The 22688-nt window shown below is 34.4% G+C and overlaps 3 protein-coding genes and 1 pseudogene across 4 annotated transcripts; 2 read left to right on the forward strand and 2 right to left on the reverse strand.

Annotated features, from left to right (window-relative positions):
* The first annotated feature begins 829 nt into the window (after positions 1-829).
* On the forward strand, positions 830-3637 carry LOC113064964 (regulator of G-protein signaling 21-like). 2 transcript variants are annotated; one of them, XM_026235992.1, is made up of 5 exons: positions 830-1036; positions 1173-1232; positions 1350-1411; positions 1528-1694; positions 2729-3637. In XM_026235992.1, the coding sequence occupies exons 1-5, from the start codon at positions 921-923 to the stop codon at positions 2921-2923; spliced, it is 600 nt and encodes a 199-aa protein (XP_026091777.1). In that variant the 5' UTR covers positions 830-920; the 3' UTR covers positions 2924-3637. The 2 variants fall into 2 exon arrangements, with proteins under 2 accessions (XP_026091777.1, XP_026091776.1); XM_026235991.1 differs by having other exon boundaries at positions 834-1036; positions 1347-1411.
* Positions 3638-7970: 4333 nt separating this feature from the next.
* LOC113064613 (regulator of G-protein signaling 21-like) lies at positions 7971-9510 on the forward strand. The gene is made up of 5 exons (XM_026235450.1): positions 7971-8117; positions 8206-8292; positions 8498-8559; positions 8840-9006; positions 9096-9510. Exons 1-5 carry the CDS (start codon positions 8011-8013, stop codon positions 9273-9275), a joined length of 603 nt encoding a protein of 200 aa, XP_026091235.1. The 5' UTR covers positions 7971-8010; the 3' UTR covers positions 9276-9510.
* A 4309-nt stretch (positions 9511-13819) lies between these two features.
* On the reverse strand, positions 13820-20028 carry LOC113064966 (ubiquitin carboxyl-terminal hydrolase isozyme L5). Its single transcript, XM_026235993.1, has 11 exons — positions 19825-20028; positions 16803-16866; positions 16623-16728; positions 16408-16533; positions 16264-16325; positions 16037-16167; positions 15897-15960; positions 15712-15814; positions 15520-15633; positions 14447-14545; positions 13820-14127 (listed from the first exon to the last, which is right to left on the reverse strand). The coding sequence occupies exons 1-11, from the start codon at positions 19898-19900 to the stop codon at positions 14083-14085; spliced, it is 990 nt and encodes a 329-aa protein (XP_026091778.1). The 5' UTR covers positions 19901-20028; the 3' UTR covers positions 13820-14082.
* An 897-nt stretch (positions 20029-20925) lies between these two features.
* LOC113064614 (glutaredoxin-like) lies at positions 20926-21906 on the reverse strand (annotated as a pseudogene).
* Between the last annotated feature and the right edge of the window lie 782 nt (positions 21907-22688).

A 22688-nucleotide genomic window follows, 5' to 3' on the forward strand; every position in this document is an offset into this window, starting at 1 on the left:
TATTTTTTTCGGCGGATCTGCACCGCATAACACTTTACAACCTGAACTATTCTGATATTTTTCAAGATGTACCTACTGACCTCCATAAACAGTCAAGAGGGTCTACATGGTTCTACCACAAGACATTAATTTAATTGATTTTTTTTTTTAATTAACAAATATTATAAATATATTATTGCTTAACCTGACTTTAACTTCTACAAACAAAAGTTGAATAAATATTTTAACTGTTCAACAAAACAATTGCAAAACGTGATTTTAATTAGTTGGATCAGCAAATAACCATCTTCAATACTTCTATATTTCTGGCCATACATCTCTTTGAAAAGTTTCATTATAGGTTCTTCTGATCAGCATGTTGGTTCCTAAAAAACCCACCGGAGACCTTGCAGATCTCCAGCACTTGTCCTCTTGACATCAGGCAGTAAAACTCTTTTGGTTCTAATTGAAGCTTTTATTTTCAGCGCAGGTGAAGCTAGTTACTCATTATCTAAATGTTTGCGAACGGAATCATTTGTGCAACTACTTCAATGCTAATAAAACAGAAAACAAAGAGTGATGAAACGGCCAGACCATCTCATTTGCCTCTTATTTCCATTTGTGTTCCATTACAGTTTGGCCCTGTTTACGTCTGTAGATAAGTGAAAGACCCAAAACATGCAAAGTCGACATTTGCTTATCGGCTATTTTAGCAAGGTACATTTGTATTTACATGGCTAAAAATATGGAGGAACCGGCTATGCTTTTCGCACATAAGCTGTTAGGGAGGAGGGGGAGGGTTCGATGGGGCTTCCTCTTTGTGGTCCCTGTTGGTGACACCAGCACCTAAGCAACCGTCGCAGGGCATAAAAAGCAGAGCCGGATACGCAGAAGGGAAACCTGTAGAGCGTCAAGTGCAGTATGATCACTAGCAGGAGCGCATGGCTGTGGATTCCTGGGCAATAAGCCCTCGCTCTACCATGCCTGGCCTAATCCCACAACCTCTCCCAACACATTTCAACATGGACAGAGACGACTACAGGAGAAACAAGACCTTGTAAGTGTGATCTACAGGCATTTGCACTCAACTATCATCTCAGGGGGAATCGATTGTGAGTCCCAGCATGCTTTAGTGTAGGTTTGCATGTGTGAAGCGTAAAATGCCGACAACAAAGCTGACTTTCTCTCTGTAGAGGAAAGAACCTCATGTGCCGACTAAAGTGTTTGTTCACCAGTTCATCTGCTCCTGAGAGGTAAGGAAACAGTGACACATCTTATAAGGACACCAGGTCCAAAATTAGTTCAAACAAGAGTTATTGCTTCTAATCCAGTTACGGTCAGCTAATCGAACCCCCGTTTGATCTCAGCAGGCTAAGTTTAGAAGACACCCAACAATGGTCGCAATCTTTGGAGCGACTTCTCGGCTCCAAATGTAAGTCTTTTCCCAAGCTATTTTTGGCATCGGTTTGCTGAGGTCAGAGTAAAGTAAAACACGAGTAAATTAAAGAGGTGCTGGTTTTCATTCGCTCCGTGTGTTTTGACGCGCAGATGGCCTGGCCACATTCCGCACCTTTCTGAAGTCGGAGTTCAGCGACGAGAACATCGAATTCTGGTTGAAGTGCGAGGACTACAAGAAGATAACGTCGTCCCATAAGATGAGCTCGAAGGCGAAGAAAATCTTCGAGCAATTTGTGGAAGCTGAATCTCCGAAAGAGGTACAGGACACACAAGTCAACACCCTGTCGCTGTATAAATCAGGCAGTGCTAGTAGTGGCTGTTGTGTTGCGATATGCTTTCAATAGTTTTTGACATGTTGCAGAGCCACTTTCTCCATTTGAATGAAAAGAACTTTATAGATTTCATATTTAATATATATATATATATATAAAGTGTGTGTGTGTATATTATATATATATATATATATATATATATATATATATATATATATATATATATATATATATATATATATATATATATATATATATTAGTAGCAATACAATTTAATATGAAATAAATTACTACAAATTTGCTTTCATGAATAATATAATAAAAATAATGAATCATTCATTGGAAGTACATTTGTATTGAATTTGTATGTATACTGTATACAGTAGTAATGCAATTATCATTCAAGTCAATGAATAAAATATACTATTATATATTTAAAATAATAATTATAAATAATTGCAGTGTAATGTAATAATGCTATTTAATGATACTAAACAATCTTAAAAAATAAAATATCTTAAGTACATTTGTATTGGATAAGTATCTAAAATAAAGGAAGATATGTATATAATAATATATAAATATATGTAAATGAAGTAAGAGTTATTCACTGCTAAAGTCTAGAAGTGAGTGTACAGCTGATTGGTTCATACTTGGATAGATTATGGACTGGCAGCTAAAGCCGTTTTCCTGGGGCCACTCACTGTCAGGGGCCCCCAGCAGAGGAGTCTGACCCCTGGAAATGGCAGATCTAAAACGCATATAAATATAGAAACAACGTTCCATTGTGAAATAAACAAAATCTGATTTTGGCCTCTTCACAGCACAAACTATGGCTTCTGAACACCTTAATGTTGCATTGTTTTATACTTGGTATGTCACGGTCTGTTTTATTTCTCGCAATTACGACTTAATTTCGCAGATTTACGATTTAATTTCTCATTATTTGGACAATACATCTCACAATTGGTCACTTCCAGTGTACACACAGTGTCAATGGCTCTCATTTGCATCGCAGATAAACATCGACTATCAAACACGGGAGGAAATCAAGAGGAAAGTGAAGAGTCCGACGCCGCAGTGTTTCGACGAGGCTCAGAAGATCGTTTACGGACTGATGGAACGTGACTCTTACCCCAGATTTCTACGGTCTGAGATGTACAAGACCCTTCTTGAGTCCTTTGCTGCTAATGCGGATAATGCTCAAACATGACTCTATGGATATATCACACCAAAGCTAAAACTGGAACGGTCTGGTCTTGTATGCAGGACCAGAACCCTAAAAAGCTTGCGCCCCTGCCGTGTGGATCAGACCCCAAAGACCCTTGAGACTAGAAGGAGACAATATGGAGCGATGGTTGGGAATGTGCCATTGATATCAAAGTCCAACACGTTACTGAAGCAGCATTAGTGCTTCTTAACCGAGGGTGCTTCCTGTGTAGATAAGGATGCAGCTCCTTCAAGCCCTTCCGGTGGTTTCTGAAGCTACAGTGTGGGCGCAACACTATTTTATTTTCCTGGCACTTCCAGAAGATCTTTAAGAACTTCTTCACCATGTCCTATAATGACTTTAGTAATGAAAAGCTACCTCAGCCAATTGGTTGAGTTAGTTTGGACACTTTTGTGAGAGGAACTTGACACATCCTATTTCAACATCGGTGTCTTCTTGCCACACAGACGTATAACATTAAAGAAAGTGTGACTTTATTACCTTCTCGAGAGGTCAAGTTTAAATATATATAATATACAGTTGTAGCATATGTGCCACACACAATAACTGTAGGCATTACCTGTAATGTTATAACGTTTAATTTAAATAAATATGTTTTCTATTTATTAGCCACAGCCACTGGTTGGATGTTGATTTTTGTTCTGTCCACTGTCATTTTTGAGGAGAATAAAATAAAGATTAGACACTGTTGAACTTTTGACTCGGTTTCCTTTTTGTCTTTGGTTTATGAAGCCCTTTGCTTTTCTTTATAGCGAAAAAAATGAAATGAAATGAAATTGAAATAATGCAATCACCTAGATCACAGATTTGCATTTAAAAACAAGCTAAATATTTCTATACTTTATATTATGCCTTACGTCCAGTCAAGTAAGCTAAAAAGACACACACACACACAAAACATTCAAAAATCTTTATTCTATTAAGTATTCTGGCCAACAAGATGAAATGATTAATGATTTTGATATTCTAGCCGATAACCGATAAACGGCAGATATTATTTCCCCAAAAAAACACATTAAAATGTCAAAAAATTCCACTATCGCTTAAGTTTTTGGAAACAATTCCACTATCGCTTAAGTTTTTGGAAACAATTCCACTATCGCTTAAGTTTTAGGAAACAATTACCGATAAATACTGATAAATGAAAAAATAACCAATATGGTGTCAGTATGCTGTGTATTCCCAATGAAATGTCTTAGCTTGTACAGCTTTGTCTCTTTTTAGGAGATAATTTATCCTGTTTAAAAGATGTTTTCACTGCAAAACAAGATAGTACATCCACTACCGATACAGTATAAAATACCAAATACATCACTAAATGTGAACTTTACAGCTTCTGTCTACTCATTCGATTAATATAAGAATTATTATTTTCTAACCGTTGGTCACCAGGTCCCATGACTACACAGTGAAACAATTACCTTTGAAACGGGAACAGACAAGTTTCAGTTCCCACAGAACAGGGAATTAAGAAAGAAAGACTTCTAAGTGCCAGAGAAGTGTGCATCGCAGCGGCTGCTGAAAAGTCATGAGATCTTGCAACTCGCATATTTCTGCTATTGCATGTCTAATGTTGCTAACCTCGTTCTTGACGCAAAGCCTTCCTCTATGAGACTTGCCATTTAGTAAACACTTCACACTAATTGTAGGGACTGTCCCGCTGGAGAAACTTGAACGTGTTGGTCAAGGGCACATAAGCAGAACTGTGACCGGAAAAACGGACTCCTTTTAGGGACTTAAGTCTTTAGACATCTGTTTCATGGTTTCTCGTGCAGAACAGTAATGCCTAATTTAGTTTATAATGAACTTATAAGCTTTAAATATAGAGCCATTCAGTAATGATGTCTATTTACAGTCAATTGGGAATGGTAATGTGCCGTGTCTAAGAAGGAAGATTTCCCAGTGACTTGGATATGCTAGAAAATGGTTAATTTCAAGTCATAAATATTAGCTTGTTAGCCTGTTCGCATCTTGTGTTTACAGAGCACATGGCAGTTTTGCGTGTACTTTATGTTGTAAAAACATAACATGAATGTATGATTTAGCCATTTTAATAACAGACATAACTAAAAAAAACAATCATTCTGTTTCGGGACATACAGCTCTACCTTTGTTAGGTTTTGGAACAGAGCTAATAGCTAAGATAAAACTGTTGTTCAAAGATGACCAAAAGAGTGTAGCAAGGGGTGAAAATTGCTCAGAAGATTCCAGAGATGAACTGTCAAGCTGGACTAGAACATGACTGCTTTATTGATTTCAATCTGTGAATAGTAATTCATTAGCATCTTAGCATGTTGTATTTACAACGCACACAATGGTTATATATTTAATGTGAGTGTACGTATGTAGATGTTATATGTAAATGTTGTTTATATGTAATTTATGTTGTAGAACACACATCTTACGCTTACGTAGGCCACAACAGGTTTTGTGTAATTTATGTTGTAGAATATAACATGAACGTTTATTCAAGTAATGCTAATCAACGTCATTACTGAAAAACATTCATTCTGGACAGATTAAATGTTGTACTTGTACTTCTCGCACACACACACACACACAAACTACAAAGCATGAAGGTTATTTCAAGTTCACCAAACAAGCTGGCTCTTTTATGGGAAAAACATTGTGCACCCTCACCAAAAGACGGTGCTCTTGATTTCATGCTAAGGTACTTTTGGAGTCCCCCCATGAGTCCAGCACGTGTGTCATTGCTGGGAAATACCTAGTGCGTAAACATTTTGGACTATCGTCTATTCGAACGGAAACTTGGCAACAATCTCGCTGCGAACCACTTAAGAAACACACTGATATTTACAGTCTGAACACCATAACAGATGATAAATCTTTTAAAAACACTGGGTCTGACATCTGCAAAGCTGCACGATATGAATGGGGTCATAAAAATGGACTTTATATGGAGCAGTTGTAGCGAGTCCATTTGGAAGGTCTCCTAGCGTGTCTTTTTCCCAAAAATGCTGATCTTCTGATCGGCCGAGGTTTACTTAAAAAAACCTGCCTCAACAGCAGATGTTAATCTTTGCAATGACAGTATGACATAACAAATAGGAAGTGGTCAGAAAAGCTCATTGTGTTGCAAAAAGATATTATTCATGCAAAGATGTGGAAAATGTGGAAAGACAGCATTAGAGATGAATTCTTTTTAATTGGGCCGGAAACCAATAACCTTGCAATGACCTTAACAACCAAGTCGCACAATTTTTTTTTATTTTTATGTGAAATGTAGAAAATTCAGTTCTTTGTTAGTGTATCGCTTCTGTAAGTGCATGGAAGCTTCAACTTAGTCCAATTTTAATGATCCCATGTCTATGCAAATCAAACTTTTTTCCATACCCTCTTTAGCGCCATATAAGGCATTGACACTAATCAGGTACGCATATCAGAATTTGCATCTCATTGACTAAATGGATGGAAACATGCATAGTTCTGATGCCACACCGGTGACAGGAACAAACCGCTCTGTGTGTGCTGTTCAGGGATGGGTCCTCTTTCCAGCACCTACGGCCGAAAACCAGTATTTCATGTTCAAAGTGAATAGGATTAGGTGAATTACACAGTGTACCATTACTATGACAAATGCATATTTCATAACTATTTCCATCTGGGTTCTAATTTGAGACATCACATGCATGAGGATTTGTAGCTAGATATGTATGCATGTTTATATATAAATATATATTGTAATATTTTATTTATCTATATATCCATCCGTCTGTCTATATAAAATGTGTATATAATATATTGTAATATTCTATCTATATGTCAAATATTTATATCGAAATTATATAATCATAAAGGCAAACTGCATATAACAATTTACTGTAAATATATATCAAAAGTGTAATTATAAATAAAGCATTTATATATATATATATATATTTATATATATATATATATATATATATATATATATATATATATATATATATATATATATATATATATATATATATATATATATATATATATGCATATCTGTGATCCATACAATGTTCATATGCCCAATATCATAATTTCGCCATCTGACTTGAGAAATGCACTTGTTGGATGCGGTTGCAGTCTTTTGAATCTGACATTTAAGTTGCATCAGAAATAAGTTAGCATTTACCATTTAGTCATGCAGTTTGTCATACAAACAGTTCCTGTGCAGCAGTTAAATCAGATATAAGGGACGTTTTTGCATTAGGCTCCACTCTTAAAGACAAAACCAATTCTCATGCACAAGAATGGCTAAAAACGGTTCGTCTGTCATGCAAACATGTTGACTTAATTTAGTCAAGGGTTCAATGCCGTTTATTTTGTCACAGATGTTTACTCTTCTACCACAGCACTGCGTGTTCATTGGTGAAACCCTTGAAACACACGAAATGTGATCTACTGCTCTTTTTCTTCAGGAAATGCATTTTTCGGTATCATCTAGTAAATCTGAAATCCTTCACCTGATGTAATAAGCACATTGATCAGTTTAGCCTGATGCTTACAGTTAAAAAGCAAAAATGGTACAGAATAAAACATTTTTTGTAGTCTGACTCACATCCAAAGTAATTAAAATGCTGAGCTCTTTTTTTTTTTAGAAACACGTTTCTATAAATAAAGCACTGTGGAATGCTGTTTGGGAACAAACCTGTTTGCTTAGTACTGTTTGTCTGAGACGGATATTGCGTCAACATCCTCAAGTTACAGACGTGACTCAGTATTGATCGTCTTGAAACGTACACGTTCATGGTCTTTATTTTCACAACCTTGCGCATTCTGTAATAAAAACAATCAAAATGATTTAATAATACAAATGGAAATTAAGGGGGAAGGGGTTGCATGATATCAAATAATGTTAAATAAATCAAAACCTAATTTCACAGACATTAATCCTACTCTAATGCATTCCAAGTCAAAAGCTGGTGATTATTTGAGAAAGAGCTGCACACTCACACACTGATGCAGGGCGGCCAATCAGAGTCTTCCCCTGTTGATAAGGCCCCACCCAAAGCACAGAAAATGGTATAAAAGCCCCACACTGCAAGTCACTGTATGTTTCAGTTCAATGGAAAATGATGGATAGACTGGCAAAAATGAAAAAGTCAACGCAAGATTCCAGCAAGGAGCGTTTGATCTACTTCAGGAACCCTGATACGACTACAGAGCAGAACGAAATGAAGTGAGACTTGCATTTTATCACTTTGCTTTTTGTTTTATGCAGAACAATTAATCCGTGGTTGCTAATCTTTCTGGATTATGATTAACAGACAAACAAACTGGAGATCGAGAATGTTTTTTAAGACTTTTCCTGTGAGAGAATCACGCCATACAATGCCACAGATAAAATCATACGGGTGAGCATTAAAAATACTTTGCATAAATCACTAGGCATATGTGCATGTATTAAAGTGGGATAATGGATTTATTAAAAAAATGACATTAGATGAAAATCTAAAATTTTAATCTAATAAAATAATAAGTAATTATATTAAATTTAAATACTATTATTAATTATTTAATTATTATTATTATTATTTAATTCTCTTTAAATTCCCACAGGCCAACTACTGTAGAAGTTACTCGATGGGCTCAGTCTCTGGACAACTTGCTGAGTAGCAAATGTAATTATTATTTCACTTTATGAATTTTATGTCATTTTTTTTTATATATATTTTCTTTTTAGAATTTCTACACATATAAAATATTTATTTGTTATTTTTAATATATTTAATATTTATTAATATTCCATAATATATATATATGTATATATATCTTTTTTTATATATATCTTTTTAATCACACGCACAGGTGTACAAAAAATTTCTTATTTTTTTATTTTATGTTGGAAATGCACCACATAGTGTAATGTTAACTGATTGATTTAATATCCTCATTTCTCAGGTGGATTAACTGCTTTGCGACTGTTCATGAAGTCTGAGCACAGCGAGGAGAACATCGAGTTCTGGATGGCTTGTGAAGAGTTCAGAAAGATCAGGTCCAGATCAAAACTCAAATCCAGGGCAAAAACCATTTACGATGAATTCATCAGGCCAGATTCTCCAAAAGAGGTGAGGTTTAGTCAATGACAACAAAGTGGACTCATTTTCATTTAGCTGCACCACACATTCTCTTGATTTCTTTCAATTCTTCGCTCTAGATCAACCTGGACTTCTACACAAGAGAGTCCCTTCACCAAAGCCTTCTGATTCCAACGCAGTGGAGTTTCAAAGCAGCCCAAAACCGAGTTTACTTCCTGATGGAGCACAACTCGTACCCTCGGTTCCTGGACTCTGAACTCTATCAGAAGCTCTGCAGGATTGCTGCAGGAGAGCGATAATGTGTTCAGTCGCTGTATTTCAACAGATGGCCGGTCCGTTTTAGAATGCTGTGCATCCAGTGTTTCATGTTCTCTGTAGTGATAGTGCTACTGTGATTTCAGTGTATTTAAATATTGCATATTTTGCACAGATTTGTAAATAGTTAAGACGAATGTCTGGCATTGGTATTGAATGTTCACATATGTGAACCTGGAGCACAAAACCAGTCTTAAGTCGCTCTGTATATTTATTAGCAGTAGCCAAAAAAAAAATATCGCATGGATCAAAATGATCGATTTTTCTTTTAAGCCACAAATCATTAGGATATTAAGTAAAGATCATGTTAAATGAGGATATTTTGTAAATTTCCTACTGTTAATATATCAGTATATCAAAACTTAAAAATTAGTAATGTGAATTGCGAAGAACTTCATTTGGACAACTTCAAAGGGGATTTTCTCAGTATTTCGTTTTGTTTCCAACCTCAGATTCCAGATTTTTAAATAGTTGTATCTCGTCCAAACATTGTCTGATCCTAATAAACCAAGCATCAATGGAAATCTTATTAATTCAGATGATGTATAAATCTTAATATCAAAAAATTGACACTTAAGGTTTTGTGGTCCAGGGTCAAATATATATTATGTTTTGGTGTTTACTTGTAGATCTTTTTTATAATTTTTTTTGCTTTTCAATGCAATAATGAATCATTTTTTTGGATGAAATATTTTTTTAATTGTCATTCCAGTACTTTCTGGAGTTTTGGGGGCACTGCCAATAAAACAAAATGTAAGCAAAAGGTGTATAAATGTTTAGCGGCTGACAATGGATTTGTATTTTATTTTTTATCAGCATTGGTTAATATTGAATATTTAATTATTCATGCTTATTTCCCCATGTTTTTTTTGTTTTTTTTTTTACCTTTGCTATCATCTAACCGTTTCTGAAAGTTAATCTCTAAAAACACCAATTACAATAATAATAACACAAATTTTTGGATTGAATAATATTCATTAGTCCTTCCATTATACTGTAAATAATAATTGTAAATACTGTAAATAAAAGATTATTGGAGTAAGTATTACAGGAAACTACTGTTTTATTCTTTCTACTTCTACTTCAGAATGTAAAGTTTAAATTCAAGTGCACCATGGTACTTGTCAATCTCTGTAATTATTTGTAAAATTTACAAGCAATATATGAGTGATAATTACTTCTACACAATTTTTTAAGCCTACCTTTCTAGACTAATAATGATAATAATTATTATAATTATATATACAACCAAAATTGTTGCGTGTGCTGTATGATAATCTGTGAGAACAAATTTCCCGTTAAGGGAAAATAAATTATCTATCTAAAATGCTATAGGAATATTGTTATTATATACAGCAAATCCTATCACTTCCCAACTTGTTACACATTTGTTGATGACAGCATTCCTGCTTCATATTAATTCAAGTTGAAGTGTAAATTCAGTTGCATCACAACAACAGAACATTTCATAAACATCCTTGCACTGCTATTGGTTGGGCAAACAACTAGCCCCGCCCCAAACTCACAACATTAATTGCTCTGATACCTTTAAAGCTATTTTTAGACCAAATAAATGCCTTTCAAGTAAACGATCAGATCAGTTCAACGTCCCATGACCAGTTTTACAAGTTTGTCTCATTAACCAAAACAAACCTAAAGTGCAGTTTGCGCAACAAGCTCACCCACATTTGATGAATTACTGCAGACTTCACCTCTCCAAACATTTACAGAATACTCTCGCGTACTCACGTCAGTTCACTGGTATATCAAACTTTATCATCTTCCCATTTAAGGCATGACTGAAAGACCTGAGATGTACCTGCAGAACAAAACAAAACTCACGTAGAGAAAAGCACTGAATGCACATAGCGAGCAGAACATTCTGAGCTTAACATGTTTGTTTTGTTCCAGCTGCAAACAGCACACGTTTGACACCGCTAAATGTTTGTGTGTGTGTGTGCAAGGGGTTTAATTTACCTCCAAGGCACATCTGTGTTCCTTCTGGTCCTGTAGATGACCTCATGGCTGTCCGACACTGAACAGACACCAAACACTGCGTCTGTTTAACCGATCCAAGAACGTGTTCACAGACTCAACAGCTATTTACAAACAGAGCTGGCTTTCTTCAACTCAATTCCCATGGTTCACCTTCATCTCTGCAGTGGGCCTGGGACACTTACTGGATGCAAAGCTTGAAAATATATGAATCTCAAAGCATGTTTTTCAAAAAAAAAAAAAAAAAAAAAAGATGAATGGGATGACCTTTACGGAGACCTGGACTTCATTACCACACTAAAAATCAGCTTGGGATCAGTTGGTTTAAAATTGAAAGGCAAAATGTATTAGAAAAAAAAGTAAACAAAATACAAAACTGTATAAACAATATTTTATCAATTCAGAATTGAAAATGTGTACTTGTGATTCACACACACACCAAAAAACAAATACAAAAAAAAACAAAAAAATAATAAATAAAAAAACACCTTCCACAAATTTTGAAGTATGACTTCAGAGTTTAAAAATACTTTTTTGGGGCCAATAGATACATGAACACAAATGCAATTTAAAACAAATTTAGTGAACAAATAATAGTAATAATAATAATAATAAATATATATTTATTTAATATATTTAAATATGAATTAAGTGTTGAAAAAGACTTCTGAGGGAAGCTAAAAAGCAGCTATAGAAAATGAGTTTTGTAAGGCCGCACCAGAATAACCTCTCGAGACTTCTGTAGTTTGAAGGTATTCAACACATGTTGATAACGCAGATGTTTGGAATAGTTCTGAAATTCAGAACATGTTCACAACTTGCACACTATTAAAGACATAACTCAATTTTGTTGTTGTTGAAAAGAGTAAGATTTTTCACATAATAGGGTCGAACTTGACACTTTCACAGTGCGCGCGCGCGTCACACAGCAGGTAATGACGATATCATCATCACGCACCGGCGCAGTTTCACGATATTATCATGGCCTCGATCAGCTCTGACGGCTATAATGTAAGATAGCGCGTTCTTTCACGGCGTTGTGACACGGTTATCATGTACTACAGCGGCTCTGCGAAGATCACTAGTAGTCTGGGGAGTTTAAAAGAATGTAAATAAACAGTCCGGCGGCAAATATAGAAACGCAAGTCACTGTGTAAACGACTGTCGCGCGCTGCGAGTACAGATGAAAAACACAAGGCTTGCCAAACTCTCGGCTGATTTAAGCCTCTGCTTTAACGCTGCAGATCACTGAAAGGCCCGTTCAGCTTTTTTTGAACACCTTTTCCCCCCATCACTTCATGTGTACGCCTGCACGAGAAAGGCAAAGGTCCGAAAATTCGAAGAAGGGTATGTGTTATACCTACCGTGCTTTCGCATGTTATATTTATAGCACCTCTAGCGTCATCAGACGGAATTGCACAAATGACCACCGCTTTCATGCAGAGAAGCGGGGATTGGACTTATTTTTATTTATTTTTTGCATGAATAAAAGGTATTTTTCATGCTATATATATATATATATATATATATATATATATATATATATAGTAAAAACTTACTTAAACTTAAAATAAAAATATTAAAAATGCTGTAGTATATAAATAAAGCCAAAATAATACTGGCCTCTCTCTCTCTCTCTCTCTATATATAAGAAGGAAAAAAATAAGACATTGAAATTACCCATTACTCAATCAGTGAATATTTCTGAGTAATTTCATTTTTGAATTTAACATGACTTTTAAGTCACTGCAAAAAATATATATATATATATATAAAAAAAATAATAATAATATTAATAATAAAAAAACCTGATGAACATTTGTACAAAATGACTACAACTCATATATAAACAATAATGGTTTATAAATAATATAACAATGACATGGCTTTATATATTTTGCAATTAAATAAACACACACATGGAAATTACATGGAAATATTACCCATTACTCCACCATTGAATATTTCTCTAGTAGAAATAGTACTTACTTTCATTTTTTAGGTCAATGTTCGATTTTAAAGTCAATGTAGACAAAAAAAAAAAAAAGATGTTGAACATTAGTCCTGTTATTTGTCAATGGAAACATACATATACATATTTAACACCTTTTCTGCATTAAAGCCATATTGAATAGCTAGTGAGTTATTTTTGAGGATTGCAAACATGCAAATAGAGATATATTTTCACTACTGGTTGCTAGAGTTGGAACAACAATCCTGACCGCAGTCTCTCTGCCCATGAGTCTGCGTCACACTCCCAAATTAAACATCCCAGATGACAGGAAACATCAGGACAAAACCCAGCTCTACTTACAGACATGAAAAACACAAAACCGCCATGTAAAGCAACCAATTCTTTGAAAACAAGAAGCAGTTTGACATTGCTTAACAGACTGGAAGAAGTTTTCCATGTGTTATTAATATAGATTTATGATACATCATAATTTAAAATCTTTCTAGATTCGGCTGTTACTGACCGAAGAGATTTTCCATTCTGATTATGCGCATTATTAATAGATCATGAATAACAGAATAATATATAACTTAGTGCTTTAATGTACAGTATTTTACAGCAATTTAAGTAGACTTTCACTGTGTGCTAATAAGAAAAACATGAAACAACACTATTACTGAACAAATGAAATTTATATGAAAATAAGACATTATTTAAACATCTCTTCGCATGCATGCACAGACATGAAGGAAATGACAGCTGCTCGTTTTATGGATAATAAAGACAAATGCACATCAAGATATTCCGTGGCATAAAATTAAACCGGGTCTAACAATGTGGGGTTACTTGGCTTCTTGTATTTTTTTGGCACTTTGTTTTTCCTTTGCCTGAAGAAACAGAGAGGAGAAAAAAAAAAAAAGACAATTTCATTTGAGAATTTTGAATATGAATACTGGAATATTTCCAACACTGCACTCTGGGTGTATAAATGCAAATGTATTAGCGTATTATATGGATGCTCTTACAGCAGAACTATAATAAGTTTTATTTATTTTTATATTTTTTGCATAATACCATTTAAAGTTCATTGTCTTATTTGCTGTGAGGTTTCATGCAAATCCAATTACCAAGAGAACAACTGCAAGCTCAACAGTGAAGTCAAGCTAACGAGACAGCACTGTCCTCTAGTGGTGTGACTGGACTTACCTTCTCCACCAGAGGAATCAGCTGCTGATATTCAGCCAGAGTCTTCAGTAACTCCATTATAAAGGGCAGGTAGTTGTGCTTCCTTCTAATGTTCTCAACCTTCAAAAAAAAAAAAAAAAAAAAAATCAATTTTTTGATTTTTTTTTACGTTTCATATTCTTATACTTTATTTAAAAAGCATTTTGCAACCACCACCACAACAACAACAACAACAATAATAATAATAATGTTATTGTTTTCATCACTGGTCCTTTAAGTTTTCTTTAACTTTGTTATAAAATATCACTTTATAATAATTATAAAAATATTTGTATCATTCATTTATATTTTATAAACAATTAAAAGTAAACATAACAATTATTAAAAATTATTATTATAGAATTACAAATATTATTATTATATAATATATATAATATGTGAGTTATAACAAGTTTTTTATAATACTTTTAATAATAATATTACTATAAGAGTGATATTTATAACTTCAAAAATAAATAATAATTATTATTGTTATAAAGTTACATTTGTAAAACTTATAGTTTTTGAAGTGTCAATGAGGAAAACAACAAAATTTAGATATTTGACATTTCATACTTTATACCATATTATAGTACGTATTAATATAATTCACATTTTTAATTAGGAAAATAATAATAATATTACTATTATAATAAAATCTATTTATAACATATATAACCTAAAGGTTATCTTTTTAATGATCAATGAGGCAAAAACAAAAAATGATATTATTAATAAATGTTATCTTGTTTTAATAATATTAAATAAATATTTAATAATGTTACATTTTATGATGCATTATACTCATTTGTAATATAAACTTTTAAAAGACAAATTAATAATAATAATAATAATATTATTAATAATAAGTATTATTATGATTATTATTATTAAGTTATATTTTATAACATGCATAAATAATTTTTATTTATTGTTTTTAAAGGCTCAACAAAGAAAACCATATCAATAATAAAAAAAAGAAAAGTTATTCTTAATAATACGCTATTAACAAATGACTTTTTAAACGCTCACTGACGGACAATAGAAGTGCATACTTTGTATCTTTTAAGTTTTTGGTTCTCTTCATCGATCAGGAGCTGGTACTTGGCGATCTCTGACTGGATAGAGCTGAGATGATTTCCACTCTGGTCCGTGTCCATCGGCTCTTCCTGTGAACAGCAGAGACATCTTTAAACAACCTTCAACATTCGGTCGTTCCAGCATTTGACGCAGTCAGAAGATCTCACCTCAGTGAGCTGCGCCTGGAGTTCAACGATCTTCTTCTCATAGATCATCTTGCGGTCTGAAACAATGGCCATCAAGTTGAATCGAATCTCACCCTCGCTGTATCTGGATGAGTTCAAAAGCAGAAATTCTTTAATAAAAATAGTTCTATAGAAAAATCACCGGCTCAAACCAGTTTGACGCTTACTTCTGTATTCTTTTCTCAATGACGGGCCGCACAGCACTGATCCAATCATCCTGGTCACACACACCTGACAATATAACAAAATCATTTAAAAACACGAAATAACTGCTCAACTACAAACGATTGAATGCCGATTCATCTACCCAAGTCTATGGGTCCTTCACGAAGTCCGTCCAACTCATACAATCGACCGTTAACAGGAACGTAGCTCACAAAATGAAAAGCGTCCTCTTCTTTAGCCGACGACTTCGCATCGAACTCAAACATCTGTTGTCTACAAAAAAAAAATAAAAAGACAATTTCCAATTATATAACATTTGAGATATGGTGCAACAGAAAACAAATGAACATAAAAGCATGTGAAAATAACCTGGCGAAGCTGTTGTGAACTTGTCGAATCACTTCAGAGTTACTGAGAGCAAGGCCCTTCATCTTAAACATCAAAGACAAAGACAAGCTTAATAAACAATAATATTGAAAAATATCCGTTAAAATAAAAACCGCACCAACTTACCGCAGCGTCAAAACTCTGTGAAAACTCTTTAAACTCGGACAGCGTTTCCCCGAGGTGCATATCAGGATGCGTACAGTTTAACAACACACTGACGATCGCTTGGGTCGCACAAGCATTATTGATGACCTGAAACAGTTTGCGAATATTCATTTCTGGTTATCCTTTTTACACTTTGTTACAGATCGCTGGATTTAATGAAATGGATGACTGTGCACCTGCTTGGCGAAGAAAATCTGATCCAGCCTTGAGTCTTGAACTATAGACCCCGCTGGCTCCTCACCGGGTTGCCACTTGAAGAGGAAAATCAGTCCATGAACGGGCCTGGAATGATTTAGATGCAGTTTAAACACTGGAGGAAGACTGGATATAATAATTGATTCAAGGATGTTGCTTACTTGAGATTTTCAAAGTTTTCTGGCTCCATGCTCCATATCTCTTCCACCTGTGCGCCTTTGCACCCTGATGACAACAACAGAAACATGGATCGATGCTTAATCGAAGATTCAAAACACACAAATTTTGCCTGTGTATATTTTGAATGTAATGTTCAAATGTACCAGTAGGGATGCACGATTATGACAAAAATCATATTTGTTGATTATACCCTTGAAATTGTAATTGCAATAATTAATTACTTTTAGTTCTTTACTATAATATTAGCCTCAAACGTAAACTGTACATCAGATTGGTTTCTTCTTTAAATTAGGGCTATCGAAAAGTTAAAATATGAATGGCATTATAAAGTTATACTAAAACTAAAATTAAAATCAAATAAAAAAACCTTAAGATACTGAGAGAAAAAAAAAAAACGCATCTTAAGCGCGCAGAATAACATAAGTGGACTTTGAATGATTACGTTATTGTGGCATCCATAATTGTAATCGCGATTAGTAATTCGATTAATCGGGCAGCTCTATGTACCAGTATAAAATAATTCTAAAAATCCTGAATCTTATGTTTGATTACACCATTGACAGTCCAGAAACATTTAAAAATACCAACAACGTTCAAAAATTGTCTCAATTGAATCAATAATGCCTAAACATGATGTGAAGTGAGGAACACTGGGCAAAATGCCAGAAAAAAAAATGTTTTTGCAAACGATGCTCATATTGTTCATATTTTTACACAAAAATATGAACTGAATCCTCAGATATTCGGAACGTGACAAAATGATTTGACTCTTTGCAACCTGCATATGATATTCAAAGACACTGAATCAAATGTTTGGATGCATAATGTCCACTTATTAATTAAAAAATGTATTCAATATTCAGATCACACAAATGATGTACAAATAATGTTGACATGACATGCAAATGCTGCTCTATTATAATGAACTGAATAGGGCTGGGATAAACGATTATTTTAAACGATTAATCTAGCGATAATTTTTTCGATGCATCGATTAATCTAACGATTAATTTTTTCAGACCGATTCGATTTCGATTATCTCCCCATTAATTGACTACTAACAATTTATACATGTTGATTTACATATCTGAATGAAAAAAAAACATGAATTCCTTAACATTGCAATATATGTTTAAATTACAAAATAAAAGACTGACTAAGAATGCATTACTTTGCACTTGTATAGAGATAGCATTCAATAAAACCTTGAAGCCTTGAAAACACATAGTTTACTGAAACAAGCTTACTGAACACATAGGGCCTAGTTTACTGAAAAAAAGTTATTCTTTAACATGAAAATAACAACAACTTGATGTCTAGCATTCAATAAAAAAGTTCACCCAAAATACTTGTTTAGAGCAATTGAAAGAATACAGTATCCAATGTAAACTTGAGGGCTTTAAGCTAATACAGAGAGTGCTTTTCCAAAAAAAAAAAAAAAAAATTAACAGAGGGAGCCAGCAGCCTGTCATGAAGAAAATCAAAATCTCCGAATGCTCCACGTGAAACTTTGGTGTTCCGCCCTTTTTCTATCGTGTCTAATGATTTTGGTAAATATGCACGAGGGAGAGAGAGAGAGAGAGAGAGAGAGCAAGACAGTGCTCATGTAGTTTGAAGACTGTGAGTGCGCGAGAGCGAACAATGCGCATATTTTGCGTCGACGTAACCGATGACCTCGACACGTTGTCCCAGCCCTAGAACTGAAGGTTCGAACACAATATGAATGTCCAAAATGTCCACGAAAATATGAATCGAATGTTCAGAACGTGTCCAAATATAGAGTTGAAATGTTTGTAATGGGACCAGGGGCCAGCTGCATAAACTTAGCCTCGGTGTTAATACATTGTCTTAAGAACTAGTCTGACCAACTAGCAGTCATAGCATAGTCCACCCGTACATGATTTGGGATGCACCTTTACTTATTTAAGGTATACAAAAAAAAAAAATTCATAATTCAAAATCCTCATCACTAATGTCTTGACATTTGATGTGTTTATTGAACCAATCAGATAAGAGTGAATGGAGAGTCAGTGACAGCCTCATATGATTGACTTCAAGAAGAAGGTGGACCCGCCCCCTTCCTCATGCTCGGGTGAGAGAATCTTGCTAAAACTGTATGCGCTTGTACTCGGGTTACTTCTGAAACTTTTTGTCGTACATATGCAGTCATTTAGACATTTGCAATTTTTTTTACACATACAGATTGGTTCTATGCAGTCAATGCGTTTTGCAGTTTTGTAAACTATTGTTTTTGCTTGCGAATCACAGGCTTGCAGTGCTTTGTCCGTATGTTGGCCAAAAAAAACAAGACAAAAAAAAAACAAAAAAAATATACAACTGTGCCAAAAGTGTAAGCGCATAAAAATACAAGTCCGAAGTATAGAAATCATATTTATTTTGTATCAGCATGAAGCAAGCTGCAGTTTCACACTATCTACTTATTTGTATTTTTTATATATTTTTTATTCTTTTATTATGTGTTTTATGTTCTGTCACTGTCATTCTGTTGTACTGCGGAGCTTCTGTCACGAAAACAAATTCCTCGTATGTGTAAACATACCTGGCAATAAAGCTCATTCTGATTCTGATTACGGTTAAACAAAGCAAGTATTTTTTTCTTACGTGCTTGAAAGACGATTTACACCTTTACAAAGATAATCTTGAGCATGCCAATTTAATTTACCCTTACAGTCTTATGTACACTTCCCCAACTCTCACCTTTCGCATGCAAATCTTTATGGCATCATTTTACCTCCATACCATAAGACACAGGTTAAAAGCAGCAGCACTGTGTCATTCCGCTTTTTATTATCAAGTGTAGAGTAGCGCTGCCTCCCATTCAATTAATTCTGTGAATTATATGGATTTGAACGACATTGCAGGCAGGCAATCACACCCTATATAATCTACAGATCATGCTGAAATTCATAATCACTCCGCTGAAGCAGGACTGAAGCCCGCCCCGCACCGCTAGTGTATCTAATATAACATTAGTGCACTCACCAAAGCCCTTGATCAGCTCTGTGAAAACCCCCGGGTCGCTCTCCATGAGACACCATTCCCCAGCGCTTCCAGCCATCTCACGAATTATTATTATTGTTTATGTTTTTATTGTAAACGGAAAAATGTGTTCGTGTAGCGGTTTGACGAGGCTAATGGGACTCACTCGTGCATACGGTACTTTTCCCGGCATTCTTTTCGACATGCGTCATGTATCTGCTTCACGTGGTGCTTTAGAAATGTGAGGCGCGCTTCTGCCTCCACGTGTCCAGGAGCGAATTCGAGCCGTTCTTTCAAGCTTTTTATTTAAACAATTCAATATTTCAAAATGTTTACATTTTCATTTAAAATATGCCAATATTATGTCAACACACGCTTTATATTAATAGATATATTAGCATTTAACAGGGCTTTCAGACTAGAAACAGGGTTGACATAATTTTTTTAATGACATTACCATTGAAGCCAAAATAAATATAATAATAATAATAATAAATATATGAGGCAACTAATTTTTTTTATCATACAGTTCAGACCATTTGTTTTCTCGCAAATTCGAGTTTATAGCTGTCAGTAACAGTTTGTCTTTTTGCAATTGCGAGATCCAAAGTAAAAATAAAAATAAAAAAAATAAAAAGTGTGAAAGGCATTTTTTTTTCTTCGGATTTGCAAAAAAAATCTGAAATATTAACGGGCTTCCATACATTACTTATTAAAGCCAGAAAGATATTTATTACCATCAATAATTTGTTTACAATGATGAAAAATAAGGTTTTATATCAATCCAGTTCTGTGCTTACATCACAAAAAAAAATGTGCACAAACATTTTTGTAAAATATTTTATTTGGAATATGTATGTACATTAAGAAAGGCTGAGGTATTGTACTCAGGTAAAAAAAATGTAATCTAAAATGCTTAGTGTAATACCATTTGGTATTGTTTTTTTTTTTTTGTTTTTTTTTTCAAGAAAACATACAGTGCATGATAACACCAAAATAACAATACTTACAACAAAGTCGATCAATCAAATACATATTAAAATACAACTACTTAACCTCTGTTTGGGCTGTTCAAGGGTGACCAATGTGTATAAACACATATTATTATTGAGCACTGCCTGAGCCCTCGGGGCTGGTACTCAAACAGCACGGCCTACACTGTTCAATAAGAGACAGAAGTTTCCCCTGCTGGTGCAGCTGTTTTGTATCTCTGCCTCCTCCAATGCACTGCCTGCTAATAAAAACTCTTAGCACCTGAAAGAGCTGAAAGGATTAAGTTCAACAACACTATCTAGACTAGAACAATATATCTCATTGCATGAATAATTCCAATCAGCATCCAGGACTGGAACCGTTTTTTTTTTTACAAATAAATAAACAGCAAGACTCACTGTTCTGGCACCTGTCATTTGTGCTAAGGTCTCCTTGAGACGTCTACCATCATTGTGCTCATCTAGTTCAACAACTTTATATGCAGCTCCCTCTTACAGAATGGGCATGTGGTTTTGGAGAATATCACAACACAGTTACTGGAGACAACATTCTGTATTAAAAAGTTCCAGTTTAATCCAACATGAAGGTAAGTTATTAATTACATAATTTTGCTATCTGTCCATGTCCATGCAATTAAAATCAATAGGACCCGCTGTTTGATTACCAACATTCTTCAAAATACTTCAGGAAAAACAAAATCTTTTGGGTGGACTATCCCTTTAAGTTGGTAGTAACTAACTTAATGAGTTTGTGTGTGTGTGTGTGTGTGTCAGACGATGTAGCCATTATTTCAAAATAAAAATAACTGTTTTAAATGATTAATTCACGAATATAATACTGATCTGGGCTGAGTAAAAAAAAAAAAAAGGACAGACTTTTATCTTCGACTCACTATGAACCAAACCAAACCAGTATAAGCACCTGGACAAATTGACATGAGCCTGACAACCCAGGAGCTGACGAGGTGAAATTGCCCATTCTAGATAAACGACATAAATATGTCAACTCAACTCATAACTCAAAACTACTATTTACACAACAACAGACTTAGATTTACACAGAAGATGACCTTGTCATAATCACTGGTTTGTAAAAAAGACACGTTGAAGATCCAAGGAAAGCAAATGCAGTTAGTGCAGGTACAAGAGAAGGTCACCTTCGGACTGTTATTGTGCCGTTCCCGGCTGAATCAGGTAAGGATCTCACAGGGGGGATTTAAACATTTAATGAACCTAAAACAGCATCAAAATTCTAGAATGACTTTGTATCATTGCAAATTCTCAAAAGTATTCCGCCATAAATCATACACGGCATTGATTGGTTCACCAGCGATGAGAAAAGGAACAGATGTCACGTGATTGGTCACACTTTACAGTACTAACTCTATGGCCAGTGGCACACCCAAACCTTAACATCCATTTAAAATAAACCCTTAACAGTAAAAGTACATTTCCTCACATTTCTATAGCTATCTTATTTTTAATATTTAAGATTGTGCTATCTGTTTCACTTCTGAAAATGAGAGCATGTTTTAATGAGACTCTAGATTCATTAGTCACTGGACGGAAACAACTAGAAGAAAAACAAAGTGCAGTAAATGGTAGTTATTTGAGCTACAAACCAGTGTTTGCAGTTATGACAGTACATTAATATGATAAGAATTAACAGTTTGCAGTATCAACCAGCATAACGAGCTGTTTTGTACAGCCACCCACATTCAAATGAACATTAAAATTAAGGGGTATAGAATTGTTTTATTTTGTCCTTTTTTTTTTGTCTTTGTCCTTCTAAGTTTGTTATTTTATCCTTTATACTAAATATCCATTGGGTGGCACTATGCCATTCTGTAAAATACATTACAAAGAACCAACAAA

The sequence above is a fragment of the Carassius auratus genome, chromosome 47 (assembly GCF_003368295.1).
Source record: "Carassius auratus strain Wakin chromosome 47, ASM336829v1, whole genome shotgun sequence".
Taxonomy (NCBI): Eukaryota; Metazoa; Chordata; class Actinopteri; order Cypriniformes; family Cyprinidae; genus Carassius; species Carassius auratus.